General features: G+C 46.0%; 1 protein-coding gene across 1 annotated transcript in view; it reads right to left on the reverse strand.

Moving 5' to 3' along the window:
* The window catches only part of LOC114586390 (ATP-dependent 6-phosphofructokinase, muscle type), a 42,918-nt gene that overhangs the window by 5,185 nt on the left and 22,497 nt on the right, over window positions 1-15,236 (reverse strand). The window contains exons 9-20 of the mRNA XM_028709781.2: window positions 14,343-14,435; window positions 12,834-12,959; window positions 12,037-12,101; window positions 11,714-11,777; window positions 10,433-10,579; window positions 10,240-10,310; window positions 7,918-8,005; window positions 7,059-7,211; window positions 5,257-5,421; window positions 4,011-4,072; window positions 2,496-2,607; window positions 980-1,079 (exon numbers count right to left, since the gene is read on the reverse strand). Coding sequence (XP_028565614.1) covers window positions 980-1,079; window positions 2,496-2,607; window positions 4,011-4,072; window positions 5,257-5,421; window positions 7,059-7,211; window positions 7,918-8,005; window positions 10,240-10,310; window positions 10,433-10,579; window positions 11,714-11,777; window positions 12,037-12,101; window positions 12,834-12,959; window positions 14,343-14,435 — 1,246 coding nt within the window. The remainder of the gene's footprint in view (window positions 1-979; window positions 1,080-2,495; window positions 2,608-4,010; window positions 4,073-5,256; window positions 5,422-7,058; window positions 7,212-7,917; window positions 8,006-10,239; window positions 10,311-10,432; window positions 10,580-11,713; window positions 11,778-12,036; window positions 12,102-12,833; window positions 12,960-14,342; window positions 14,436-15,236) is intronic.

The raw sequence follows: 15,236 nt of genomic DNA on the forward strand, positions 1-15,236 counted from the left end.
GCTGGAGGCACAAGGTTGGGAAACACTGGCATAGAATCTTCTGATGTCATAAATATATATACTGAGGCCGTTTCCCCCCAGTTTGTTCAGTTATCACTGTATGTGGAGCTTTACCTGTGAGAGCAGCAAGTGTGTTGTGTTATGGTGCTGCCTGCCTCAGAGCCAGTCTGTAAATATCAGTCAGTCTCAGATATGAATTCATGTAAATCTGTTTCAGTAACGTAAGTATCAGCTACCTCTCTGGTACATTCAATCCGGCAAGAGCAAGTACAGCAAGTCAAAGCCATGCTATTTTTAAACTTTAAAAGCAAGTGTTGCGTGGTTTTTCTAAGGGGGGAAAAGAGAGCTATTAAAAGGGCCGAACAGCCCGGGGCAACTTCTACACAACTCTATAAAGTACAGTGGTACCTCAGGTTACAGACACTTCAGGTTACAGACTCCGCTAACCCAGAAATATTAAGAACTTTGCTTCAGGATGAGAACAGAAATCGCACAGCGGCAGCAGCGGGAGGCCCCATTAGCTAAAGTGGTGCTTCAGGTTAAGAACAGTTTCAGGTTAAGAACAGACCTCCAGAACAAATTAAGTTCTTAACCCAAGGTACCACAAAGGCTCCCTCATAGTCACCTGAAAACAGGAGCAAGGGAGTTGTAAGCAGGGCTGTAGATCAGTGGTTGTGCACCTGGTTCACATGAAAAATATCCCAGATTTAATCTGGTTGATCCCCATTGGAAAGATCCATCTAAAACCCTAGAGAGCACAACCTATCAGGGACCCGTGGACAATACTGAGCTGGTTTTGATAGCACAAGTAGCCTATGCAGTTTTAGAGGGTGATGCCTCTTTCCAAATTCATTAATGGCATGATGCAGCAGGGAGAAACATCTGGATTCTGTTCTCTCTCTTTTCTATCCCTCATTCTCCAGCAGCCATAGCTAACCCCCTGGTGTAACAGGCTACCCAGTCAAAAGCATCCACATACCATGCCTGGAACACTCTTTAATCTTGCCGGACATCCACGCCACTGCTTTAGCACCCATTTTCGTTCCAAAGTTTCTGTCAAACGGAGTTGGTGAGCCGCCCTGTAATGCGTAAAGGGAAAGTCAGCTTGATTGTCTTTGAGAATCATAGTTGCAGGAATTGCTTAAAAGGTAAAGGTAAAGGGACCCCTGACCATTAGGTCCAGTCGTGGCCGACTCTGGGGTTGCGGCGCTCATCTCGCTTTATTGGCCGAGGGAGCTGGCATACAGCTTCCAGGTCATGTGGCCAGCATGACTAAGCCGCTTCCAGCGAACCAGAGCAGCGCACGGAAACACCGTTTACCTTCCCGCCGGAGCGGTACCTATTTATCTACTTGCACTTTTTTTAAGAATAACTTTTTTATTCAAAATTAAAACAAAACATATTATCCAGAAACATATCATCCTTATTTTCCCCCCCCCCCATTTTTCCTCCCTCCCCCCACAGAACCCATCCAGTTCGCTTTGTTGCATCTTCAAATACTTTGTAAAGGGTTCCTATTCATCTTTAAAGTCACAGTTATCCTTGTCCCACAGCTTGTATGTCAGTTTTGCCAGTTCTGCATAGTCCATCAATTTTTCTTGCCATGATTCTTTAGTTGGGGTTTCTTCAGTCTTCCATCCTTGTGCTATTAAAACTCTTGTGGCCGTTGTCGCATACATGAAGCTGTTTTTCAGCTTTTTTGGCAGATCTTTCCCTATCTATTTGCACTTTGACGTGCTTTCAAACTGCTAGGATGGCAGGAGCAGGGACCGAGCAACGAGAGCTCACCCCGTTGCGGGGATTCGAACCGCCGACCTTCTGATCAGTAAGTCCTAGGCTCTGTGGTTTAAAAGCCTCCAAATGGAAGATTGATTGCAGCAGGAGTGGCTATGGGCCTTGCATAGTCTGGCAGAGGAAGTGACCCACCAACTGCTCCAGCTTTATCTTCCAATCTCAGCAGCCTGGTGCTCAGCACTTGAAACTGGGTAGTTTCAAGTGGGTAGTAAAATCTCTGTCCATACTGTGATCAAGACATAAATCCCTCTGTCTGCTCTTCACAGGTAAAGGGTAAGAGACAGTCATTTCCCACTGCCCCAGTGCTGGAGGGAGGTCTTGGAAACTCTCCCTTTTATTATAGAACCATAGAGTTGGAAGGGGCCCAAGGGTCATCTAGTCCAACCCCCTGCAATGCAGCTAAAGCATCCATGACAGATGGCCATCTTTCTATGAAGAGTAAAAAAAAAAAGCATTTCTCCACCTCTGATGCTGGTAGAGAGGCCTTGTAAGACAGAATTCTGTGGCTATGTGTGTGTGTTGTGTCTGTGTGTTTTCCCTTTGGAACAAAACATAAGACAGTGTGGAGGCCTCTAGATGGGACCAGTCCTTTGGGGCTATTTCTGTCTTCAGCCCGAGTTCAACTTCCCTGCATTCGTGGAACCAAAAGCAGTATTATTTGCTTGAGCAGCTGTAGCAGTATAGCCAGGCTCCAGACGTACCTGCTGCATGTGTCCCAAGACGTTCTTCCTGGTGTCAAAGACGCCTTTCCCTTCCTCAGAATACAAGTTGTATATGAACTCGGTGTTATAGTGCTCATTGCACTTTTCATTCCTAGGAAGAGAGAACACACCCAGCATGGATGAGGCAGGAAGACAGGTCTACACTGATTAAGAACTAGCTTTAAAAGAAAAGAGGTGGAATGTGTCTAAGAGAGGGGGGAAAGCCTCAGGTGAGTTGAGCTCTTCTCAACTACTTTTGCCTGGCTGGAATGTGTCATTGTACTGTGATAATGCCTCTTGCTTGGCTGGGTGGGTGGAGGGACGTTGTGTGTGTGTGTGTGTGTGTGTGTGTGTGTGTGTGTGTAATTTTCTGTATTTTGTATGAATGTAGACCCAGGATTCACATCCATTTGTCTGATTGGCTAGTGCAGTGTTTCCCAACCTTGTGCCTCCAGCTGTTTTTGGACTACAATTCCCATCATCCCTTGCCACTGATCTTGCTAGTCAGGGATGATGGGAGTTGTAGTTCAAAAACAGCTGGAGGCACAAGGTTGGGAAACACTGGGCTAGTGGGCCCTACAGCTTAACTGACTAAATGTTTCCCTTGTTCGGCAGCCTGTTTATACTGGAAATGCATTATTGCTCCATAATAAACTGCCTCTGCCCACCATAATTTTATTCTAACCATAGCCTGCTTTCTCTTCTAGTACAGTGGTTACATATGCTTCAGGTTACATACGCTTCAGGTTACAGACTCTGCTAACCCAGAAATAGTGCTTCAGGTTAAGAACTTTGCTTCAGGACGAGAACAGAAATCGTGCTCCGGCGGCGCGGCAGCAGCGGGAGGCCCCACTAGCTGAAGTGGTGCTTCAGGTTAAGAACAGACCTCCGGAACGAATTAAGTACTTAACCCGAGGTACCACTGTATAAGTGAAAGTCAGTGTGGTCCTGGCAGTGATGGGAGACCCAGGTGCAAATTCCTTTACTTTGCCATTAAGTTCCACACCACTCTTGGGCAAATTTCTCTCAGCATAATGTACTTCAAAGGTTAAGTTGTGAGGATAAAACAAAATGAGCCCTATTTACTCAACCACAGATTGCATAGATGATTGGTGGGGTACAGGTATGATATATGGGATTAAATTACATATTGGCACATTCGGATTGTGCAGTTAAAGCTGGCTTGGGGCATTTCCTCCCCCAAATCAGTCGTCTTCTTTTTTGCAATGAGTGCCTGGAAAACATACTGGAAACTCTGGAACAACAATTGCTTCCTTATCTAAATGTTCCCCTTTCAAAATGCACCATGCTGAAAAGCTGCAGAACCAATGATGATTTAGAACCCAGCTCAGAATAGAAAGTTATAAGCACACACAGTTAAAGCTTAAAAGAAGAAGAAGACTGCTTCCACCCACTCCTACAATGGTATTGCCCATCTTCACTCTTTTTAGCTAACGGAAACCACTTCTGAGCATCCAATCCCCAGCTGTTTGATGGCTAAGCCTAGTAAGATACCTCAATATGAGACCTCTCTTCACTGTGGTCTTCATTTTCTCAGTCAGATGCTCCACATTCATCTGTTTACCAAAGAGAGAATCATGGTTTCACTTTCCGTCTCCAAAACTACACGTGAGCACATCTCCCAGCTATCATAGCTTTTGCTGCCAAGTTGCAGTCCCCATCATCATACAGTCAAGACTTATTTTCTATAAAGGAGTATTCCTGGAAAGACTTTCCTGTGTGAAAGTGGGACATGCAAACTTTGCACTAAAGCCCGTGACATCACGTTTTGGATTGTGAATATGAAAGGAGTAAGATTAACCCACTTAATAAAGTCAAACTGCAGGCCCAAAACTATTCACATTAGTGACTTCACATGTTTGTCATCTGCACATACAGTTGCAAAGTGTTACACTATGAGATGCTTGAGGCTCACTTTCCTCCTGAATGAGAACTATAGGTACTTACCATATTTTTTGCTCTATAAGACTCACATTTTCCCTCCTAAAAAGTAAGGGGAAATGTGTGTGCGTCTTATGGAGCGAATGCAGGCTGCGCAGCTATCCCAGAAGCCAGAACAGCAAGAGGGATTGCTGCTTTTGCTGTGCAGTGATCCCTCTTGCTGTTCTGGCTTCTGCGATTAAGAATATTTTTTTCTTGTTTTCCTCCTCCAAAAACTAGGTGCGTCTTGTGGTCTGGTGTGTCTTATAGAGCAAAAAATACGGTATTTTCACTCTTGCCTCTGAAAACATTGGCTTGTAGAGTATGCAAGAATAGGAATTGCCCATTCTTAAAGAAGATTAGCCCCTATGTTTATGCATGAGTCATTGCCTTCGGAGCAAGCCTAAAGAAGTGACTCATGCAGAGATACAACAGGCAGCCTTTTCTGTAGGCAGGCAATTCTGTAAATGAGAGTCTGAATTGGAAGTGATTGTAAGAGGCAATTCTGCTGTGCTCTTCTCTTGGGAGTGACTGAACACCCCAGTCACATCCAAAGCAGAGACTAGACAGAATTACCTGCTTCCAGTGAAGGCAGGAACGCCCATGCAGGAACGCTCCTCTAATTTATTTTCATGGGACACAAGCAGTCCTCTCACATCATACTGGCGTTGCCCCAGCGCACAGTTTTGGAATGACTATTCAGGTATTTACAGCAGAGGCTGCTAAGAGTGGAGAGAGGAACTCAGTCTAGACTATGCTGCTCTCCCAGGAGCCTTCAGAAAGGAAACAACCCCCTCTGGCCTCTGCAAACGGTTCTCACTTCCAAGTCATGGATGGTGAAAGGATCTTCATAAATATAGGCTGCATCTGCTCCAGCAGCCAGTCCCGCCATGGTAGCCAGGTAGCCGCAATATCCTCCCATGGTCTCAATGATGAACACCCTCCTCTTGGTGCCAGCTGCAGACTGTTTGATACGGTCACAAGTCTAGGGAATTAAACAAACAAATGGCATCCTGCTTAGAAAGACAGAATGGGGTATGTTCTCTGTATAACTTTTTGGCAACTCTTATGTTTGCAAGTTAAAAGAAGGTAAAGGGAAAAGGTAAAGGTACCCCTGACCATTAGGTCCAGAGGCAGATGACTCTGGGGTTGCACGCTCATCTCTCTCTGTAGGCTGAGGGAGCCAGCGTTTGTCCGCAGACAGCTTCTGGGTCATGTGGCCAGCATGACTAAGCCGCTTCTGGCAAACCAGAGCAGTACACGGAAACGCTGTTTACCTTCCCGCCGAAGCGGTACCTATTTATCTACTTGCACTTTGATGTGCTTTCGAACTGCTAGGTGGGCAGGAGCAGGGACTGAACAACAGGAGCTCACCCCGTCGCGGGGATTTGAACTGCCGACCTTCCGATCGGCAAGCCCTAGGCTCTGTGGTTTAGACCACAGCGTCACCTGCATCCCTAAAAGAAGATATAGACATAAATGTACAACAACTGTCTCGGACTGAGTCAGACATACTGCCTTCTCTCGAATGATAGCTGCCCTCCCAAGATTTCGTGGCAAAGAAGGGGTCTTCCCCATCACCCAAGATCCTCTGAGCTGAACGTGGCAGGGACCAACCTAGAACCTTTGGCAAGCCAAGCACACACACTGCCAATGAGCTATGGCCCCTCCCTATTGCTTCTGAAGACATGACACTGCCGAAAGCAAATTTGACCATTGAACTGTCTATTCTGGCTGGCAGGACCTATCCAGGGTTTTATCAGGTGGGCATATCTTTTAATCAGATATGCCGAAGGAATAACAACCAAATGCTGCATCACGAAAAGCTGATCTCTTTTTTTTCCTTTTTTTAAAAATATTTTTTATTAACAGGCCAATCAAATCACATTATTTCCAAATCACATTAGCTCCAAATTTTATTTTGTTGGGGGTACCCATACTTCAAGCTCCGAACGGGGGGTCCAAGCATCACTTATATTGCTGCTTTAATTAGACAGTTCTATCCAGTTCTGTCCAAATAGTCTCTTTATTACTTTCTTCATCTTCTTGTTATTATCATATATTCCTTTCTTTGCGATCTCTGATAATCTTCACAAGCGGGTTGGAAACAAACATCCTCTGTGTGGGTTTTACACTCTCCAAAGATCATATCACATAGGGACAGATGCCATTCCACACTTCCATAAAGAATTTATCCTCGGTCTGTCCTTTAATTTTCCCAGGCTTGCCAAGTATATCACAGAGGGCTCTGCCAGGTTTAGATCACATTCCAATCATCATTCACATTCTGATGATCCTGGTCCTCCTCCCCCCCGTCTTTCTTAGACAAGCCTGTCTTAGCGAGACGCCATTTAAAACTGTGTCATAAAATTTTCCTCCGAAAAGCTGATCTCAGCAGCCTATGAAAATCCTCCAAATTTGCACAGTGTATTTCTACTCCTGGAGAGCCGCTGCCAGCCAGTTTCGACAGTAGTAAACTAGATGGACCAATGATCTGACTCAGTTATAAGGCAGCTTCCTATGCTGTTGCATCACAAAACACTATGTTAGGCAGCTGCCACACCCCACCTGGCCCTGCATGTATTGAAATTCATTGAGCTTGGAAGCCAATGAATGCCTTACTGATGTGATGGTGTTGAGGGCTGTGTCTGCACCAATGCTGAAGTCAGAGCCAGGAACGTTGTTGGAGACGGTGGCAGGAATAACACAGAGTGGGATACAGAGCTCTTCGAACTTGGCTCGGCCTTCAATCAACTCCAGGCTGCCGGTGAAAGCCTACAGAAAGGGGAAAGAAGAAAGCCTCCATTATTAAGATGAGGAAACTGTGGCCCTCCAGATGTTGTTGGACTCAGGGGCGTACGAAGTGGGGGGTGGAGGGGGCAGTCTGTCCTGGGTGCCACTCTGGGTGTGTGTGTGTGACAAGATGGCCCCTGCCTCTCCCCAGCTGGAGAGCAGCTGAGGGTGTGCGCAGTCAGTATGGGCACCCCTCTCGCACGGCGGCCATACAGGCTGCCGCTCTCACACAGCGACCATGTGGGCTGCTGCGCATGTGCAGTCTGTACGGGATGCTGTGCATGTACAGTCCGTACAGACGTCGCGCATGCGCCACTGGGTGATTCATCCCGCCCTGGGTGCCGGAGAGGGTTCCTCCGCCACTGGTGGGACTGTATCTCCCATCATCCCTGGCCAATGACCATGCTACCTGTGGCCAATGGGAGTTGGAGTCCAGCAGCATCTGGCCAGTTCTCCATCCCAGCCATAACCTGCCTATCATCGGAGCCCACCCTGTTCTCTCTTAGGATTTGGTTGTTGGACAGAGAGTGCCTCTTCCAGTCCACTGTCAATGGGTGTCATGTTGTGCCTATAGGAATGTTCTGTGGAATGTGAAAACTGACATACTCATTCACCAGTCTGTTAATCCTATCAACAGTGCTTTACTTCTGTTACAGATCTTGTGCTCTAAAGAGCCTAAGAGACCTACCTCAAAGCCACCAATTATGATCAGCCCATGGATGTTAAAACTGGCGATGTTGTTGCTGATTTGCTCAAAGTACTTCTTAGGTAGAGTCCTGTCATTGAAGAAGAAGAATCAGCACTCTGTTTTTGTTTAATCTCTTATTCATTCTGATGGCTAACATCAAGCAAAAAATGCAGGTATTATAAAGCAGTAATTAAAATAATGAAATCCATGCCAACAACTAAAACGTAATACAGTGGCTAATACAACTTTGACTAACGGGTCCCAGTTCAGTTAAGATTCCAAATGCCTGGCTGAATGAATGCAATTTTTAAAAATTTGTGCCTGAATGTTGTTGATGTGAGGGAAAAGCAAATGCAGGGAGTTCCACAGATGAGGGTTGCCACTGAGAAGGCCCTGCCTCTTGTCCCCACCATCACTACCATTGACAAGACTACCCCAGCCCATCTTAAAGCATAGGCACGCCTTACATTCCTTGGGCCCTAAGTTTTATATGGCTTTGGACAAAGGTGCCAACGCCTTTGGTTAGGCCCAGTGGCTAACAGGCAGTCAGCGCAGAGTTTTAAGGATCAAAACGATATAATCCCATCTTGCTGCTTCACATTACAACCTGGCAAGTGGCGTTCTGCCTCAGCCGCAGCTTTCAGGCTGGGTTAGATTTAGCCAGTCCACTCCCCACTTGGAAAATGCTTTGCTGAGTGGTTCGCTGAGGATGCAACGGAAGCAGAGAAATAAGCTTTCTTCACCACCATCGTCACTACCGCATGGTAGACACGATGGCGAACTCTTGTTCTGTCGTCTGTGCCACCTCTGCCCCAGCCATCATCTGGTCAGCTGCAATGCCAGGAATCAAGAAGCCTTTCAGACTTCCTACAGAGGGATCTTGTCAACAGCCAAACTTATCTCACCTTTCCATGGCAAGACAAGGGCTTTGACAGGAGCACCGGCCATGCCAAGCTAGAAAAACACTGAGAATTCAGGAATCGCTCTGATTCAGTAAGTCTTGGGAGGCAGGCGATGGTACCTTTTGATTTCACTCATAGAAAGTTCCATTATCCCCAGTAACTCTCCTTTTCCAGACAGTTAGCCTCTGCAGGGGGACGGGCAATTCTGCTGTGCTTCAGCAAAGGATATGATATGAGCTTTTCAGATATTCCTAATGTAGTCACAGAAGAACTTCCCAGCTTCAGGGGAGGCTGCCTGATGCATCTCTGCATGAGTCACTGCTCTTCCCAATCAGCCTCCGCTGTGTGAGGTAATTCTGTTTTGCCTCTGCATCCAGCATCACTGGAGCATCCAGTCACACTACCCATATACAAATGTAGCAGCCTCTGAGGACATTCTTACACAAATCAATGCTTTGAGCTTGTCTTCTTCCAACCAGGAGTACAGTGTCTCCTGTAGAAATATGGAGAATTGTCTCCAGTGGCTCTTCCACTCTCTAAAAGTAAAAAAATTAGGCAGGGGTGATTAACCTGTTGCCCTCCACATTTGTTTTTGGTTTTTTTGCTGGACTACAACTCCCATCATCCTTAACCAGTAACCATACTGAGTTGGAATCCAGGAATATCAGGAGGGCCACAAGCTAGCCACCTCTGCTTAAATCTATAAAAGGGACATGTGTTTTTTCAATTAATTATAACAGGAAAAAGTTTTCCTCAGCTATGTTTGCCAGCTGTGTTTATGTTTTAATTTTTTTTTATCATTTTCTTTTTTCTTTTAAACACAGAGTACATCCGTCCATGGACACCTTTCCATAGCTGTCAACTTACAGATTTGAAAATAAGGGACCAGCAGCCAAAATAAGGGATTTTAGTCAACCACCTGAGATACGAATTTAAAAGGGACCAGATAATTTTGGAGAGCAGCACCAGTTTTTAGCCCTTCATTTCCACAGCTTGCTGCTCAAGCTGATGATACACTGCAATTAAATAACTACAAGCAGCAACCACTTTTCGCGCAAAACAAAGTCCAAGCTACGAAGATGCTACCCCAGGCAAAGACGCTCAGTTTGGCGGCTGCGAGGAGGATGGCAGTGGAAGGGCCCGAGGCTCCCGCCAATCCCGGCGGGTAGGGGCTCCCGGGGGCCGAGGCTGCTGAGAGGAGGCCGGAGGGGGGCGGGCCGGGCAACCAAGCAACACAGTTGGAGCCTCCCTCCTCCCTGGCCGGCAGGGAGGGAGGGAGAGGAGCTGCTTCCTTTGAAACCCGGGAATTTTAAGGGACATCATCAATAAAGGACAGCAGTGGGACACAGCTCTGGGATAAAGGAGTTTCCCGCCAAATAAGGGACGGTTGACAGCTATGCACCTCTCCCCATCATAATACCTTTTGGTTCCAAGACTCGATCCACCTCTCCCAGTCCAGCCGCCGACTCCTCCCCATCCAATTTCTTCAATCTGGAGAGGAAGGACAGAAGAAAGGGTTTCTTTAGCTCAAAGCAGCTCTTTCCTGAGCCACTGGCAATTGTGGAACTCTCTTAGAAGGGAGTATTAATCCCTCAGTTAAACAAAACAAATACCTTTCCTTCGGCTAGGCCTTCAAACCCGTCGTGCACAGCTAGCATCCTATGGCCGTGGATCAATCCAATTCTAACGGTAGACCTCACGGCTGCATTCATGCCAGCTGCTGGTGCACCTACGTTCATCACTGCCAGGTTGTAGCCGCTCTGCAGAGAAAGAAAAGGATTGGGGATCAGAAAGGGCTTTGAATGTACTTCAAAGCACACCCTGTTGGGGGATTCTGGGTTCCACTGAAGGAGCCGGTCACACGGACAGAAATGCATTCATAGAGCAGATTTGCTTCCTTTAGAAGGATGGTTTATTTATTTATTAAAATTTGAATTACATTTGTGTGTGTGTGTACTCCAAGAATAATAGTAATATAATAATTTATCATTTATACCCCACCCATCTGACTGGGTTTCCCCAGCCAATCTGGGCGGCTTCCAACAGAATAACAGAAGCAAACATTAAAGACATCTGATAGGAGGGCGTTCCACAGGGCGGGTGCCACCACCGAGAAGGCCCTCTGCCTGGTTCCCTGTAACCTCACTTCTCGCAGGGAGGGAACCACCAGAAGGCCCCCAGAGGTGGACCTCAGTATCCAGGCTGAATGATGGGGGTGGAGACGCTTCAGGCATACTAGGCCAAGGCCGTTTAGGGCTTTAAAGGTCAGCACCAACACTTTGAATTGTGATCGTAAACGTACTGGGAGCCAATGTAGGTCTTTCAGGCTCATGAGAATAAAATCAGCAGAAAAACACCAATAAACAAATACAAACTGGTTAAAAAGAAAGATAGCTCATGTTACAACTGTTGTGGGTGAACATATCAGACGACACAGTGATTCTTCAAACAGCTCTTGTTTATTCACAGGCCAGAACAGAACTGAACTGAAGGGTTCAGCCAGCCTGCTTATATAGGGCTCCAGTACAACGTAACTGTAACAATTTTCTAAAACTATCCAATCACTGAACGTCACTTTCGGCCCCTTATTTGCATAACTATCTACAGTATCCCCCTGCTGGCCCAGGGTGAGAACTTCAGTACATAACAACAACGGCCTGTCTAAGCAGTTCTCAACAGGCTATGCAGACCTGCCTATACCAAAACAAAGGAAGCGGCCTCGTAGAAGGTCAGGTCTTCACGGTCTCAGACAGAGAAGGGTGTCTCCCATCGCCTGCTACATGAATCCTTTTATTTAGAGATGCCAGGGATCAAACATGGGACTTACACACACAAAGCATACCACTGAGCTATGCCTTCTCTCCCACTGTATGCCCCTTCCCCGCCCCCCTTACCTTTGCAGAGGGTGGGCGAACGTGGGCCAAAATCTTGTAAACATTCCAGTTGTTTTGGAAACTCCTGCAGGGTGAATCAAATTATTAGGAGCAAAGGAAGCAGCCTTCTAACCTAGGCTAGTTCAAGACTGTCTACGCTGACTGGGAATGGCAGGAAATCCTTCCCAGCCCTTCCTGGAGATGCGAAGGACTGAATCCAGGACCTTCTGCATGCAAACCAGATACTCTGTCACTGAGCTACGGCCACTTCCCCTTCCTAAGAATAAAAAATAAATTTCACAGAGGCCCCGGAAGGCCTTGTTCACATTGTAGCTCCAACTTACCTTCCCCTAAGTTTAAGAGCTTCATCAAACCGTCCCTCATTCATTGCTGTTGTGACATCTTTAGTCTGTTGAAGGAAGACGATAGTGACAAATTTATTTTTTATTTTTTATAATAATATTTATTAAATTTTCCGTTTTAACAATCCAATTAATCCACCTTAAATACATTCCAAATGATAATGCAATCAAACAGTCCAAATTTTATGCCAAATTATAAGTCTTTGATTTCTTACCTGCCCATAAGGCCCCAGGAGCGGTAACAACAATATAATATACCCCTATGAAAACAACTATTTCAAATGAAACAGAACAACATACATTCAGCAAATGTGGTGGGGGTCCAGCAAAACAAAATACAGTGGTGCCTCGCAAGACAAAATTAATTCGTTCCGCGAGTTTTTTTGTCTTGCGATTTTTTTCGTCTTGCGAAGCACGGTTTCGGAAAAGTTTTGGAAAAGCTTCAAAAATCACCAAAGTCTTCAAAAACCTCAAAAAAGGCTACCACACCGCATGCTATGAGTTGCTCCTTGAAGTCAAGTCGCAACTGTATTAACGGTGTTAAGAAAAAGGAAACAAACTTGCAAGACGTTTCCGTCTTGCGAAGCAAGCCCATAGGGAAAATCGTCTTGCGAAGCAGCTCAAAAAACAAAAAAACCTGTTCGTCTTGCGAGTTTTTTGTCTTGCGAGGCATTCGTCTTGCGAGGTACCACTGTACCTTAACTGTTGAAGGCTGGGATAAAGAGGTGCATTTTCTTGTCCCAGCCCCATAAACCCACATGCCAGCAAACAATACTTACTACTTGGACGCACTCCATGAGAGGAAGACGGACAGCTTGGTTACCAGAGAGGCTGACAACACATGCTGGAGTATCAGGAGTTCCCTCCAGTAGCGCCATAACAGCTTCCACACCCATCCTGCTTCCCTGCAAGATGGAGAACAGAAAAATGATTTTTTTAAAGGGTTGGGGCTTTTTGTATTTCTGCAAACACCTGAGCATGTCAATACTTCCCTCTTGTTTTACAGAGGCCTGATTTTGGCTCCAATCTGGCTCCAACACTTGCCACCTGAGTTCATTATTAGAGGGAGTGATAAGTAATTTGTAATAATAATAATAATAATAATAATAATAATAAATACTTTTATTTATACCCCGCCCTTCCCAGCCAAGACCGGGCTCAGGACAGCTAACACCATGTATAAAACAATTGATTAAATTACAACTTAAAAACAAGATTAAAATACAACATTAAAATGCAGCCTCATTTCAGTAGAAACTCAGATCAAAAACTTTTTGGGGGATGAAAACGTTAAATCTTCACCAAAGGCCAACTAATTACCTCCTGCTGTGTGAATGGTCACCGAGTGCTCTTATCATGCCAAACTTTGCCGAAAAATGCGAGAGACTGCATTTTGTGGCCTTTTGTCTACACAGTTTACAACGTGACACAATGGGCTCTAGTCCAAGAAAGCTCATACCTCAACTAGTCTGTCACGAGACCCTTTGCCCTTCTACAGAAGTGTAACATTCCCCACTGGCAGGCAATTAATTCCAGAGAAGTTAACAATCTAGAGGCAGCGGGACTGCATCAAGTGTGCGGGGAACCTTGGGGCCGCCAGGCGTTGCTGAACTGCAACTCCCATCAGCCCCAGCAAGCAGGGCCAACGGCCAGGGATTATGGGAACTGTAGTTCGGCAACATCTGGAGGACCAAAGGTTCCCCACACCTGGACTACACCTTTAGAAATGTCTCTCCAATATGCAATATGTCTCTCTCACTCCAATATGCAATACAGTGGCACCTCTGGTTACGAACTTAATTCGTTCCAGAGGTCCGTTCTTAACCTGAAACTGTTCTTAACCTGAGGTACCACTTTAGCTAATGGGGCCTCCTGTTGCCGCCACGCTGCCGTCATGCGATTTCTGTTGTCATCCTGAAGCAAAGTTCTTAACCTGAGGTAATACTTCTGGGTTAGCGGAGTCTGTAACCTGAAGCGTATGTAAACCGAGATACCACTGTACAGTAGTACCTCAGGTTAAGAACTTAATTCGTTCCGGAGGTCCGTTCTTAACCTGAAACTGATCTTAACCTGAAGCACCACTTTAGCTAATGGAGCCTTTTGCTGCTGCCGCGACGCCAGAGCACGATTTCTGTTCTCATCCTGAAGCAAAGTTCTTAACCCGAGGTACTATTTCTGGGTTAGCGGAGTCTGTAACCTGAAGCGTCTGTAACCTGAGGTACCACTGTATTGTTTACAGGCGTGTCATCTATATGAAGCATCAGAAACAAAACTGCATTGCTTTTTACCAGGATGCGATCAAAGGCAGAGGGGGTCCCACCACGCTGAACATGTCCAAGGATGGTGACTCTTGTGTCGTAGCCCAGGCGTTTCACAACCAGCTGCAGAGAGAAGAGAGGTGCAAAAAAAAATGACATTATCCCTTCAAAGTTAAAAATGTTCACTGGACAACAGAGGACGAACCAGGCTTTTGTTACTCTTTGAGTCCTTTGGTTGTACAAACCTGCCCTTTTTATCTGTGCAGGATAATAATAATAATAATAATAATAATAATAATAATAATAATAATAATAATAATAATTTATTATTTATACCCCGCCCATCTGGCTGAGTCTCCCCAGCCACTCTGGGCGGCTCCCAATCAAGTGTTAAAAACAGTACAGCATTAAATATTAAAAACTTCCCTAAACGGGGCTGCCTTCAGTTGTTTTTAATAAGTAAAATAGTTGTTTATTGCCTTGACATCTGCTGAGAGGGCGTTCCACAGGGCGGGTGCCACTACCGAGAAGGCCCTCTGTCTGGTTCCCTGTAACCTCACTTCTCGCAATGAGGGAACCGCCAGAAGGCCCTTGGTGCTGGATCTCAGTGTCCGGGCTGAACGATGGGGGTGGAGATGCTCCTTCAGGTATACTGGACCGAGGCCGTTTAGGGCTTTAAAGGTCAGCACCAACACTTTGAATTGTGCTCGGAAATGTACTGGGAGCCAATGCAGATCTCTCAGGACCGGTGTTATGTGGTCCCGGCGGCCACTCCCAGTCACCAGTCTAGCTGCCGCATTCTGGATTAATTGGAGTTTCCGGGTCACCTTCAAAGGTAGCCCCACGTAGAGTGCATTGCTGTAGTCCAAGCGGGAGATAACTAGAGCATGCACCACTCTGGTGAGACAGTCATTCTGCCTCCCA

Source organism: Podarcis muralis, chromosome 2, assembly GCF_964188315.1.
Source record: "Podarcis muralis chromosome 2, rPodMur119.hap1.1, whole genome shotgun sequence".
Lineage (NCBI taxonomy): Eukaryota > Metazoa > Chordata > Lepidosauria > Squamata > Lacertidae > Podarcis > Podarcis muralis.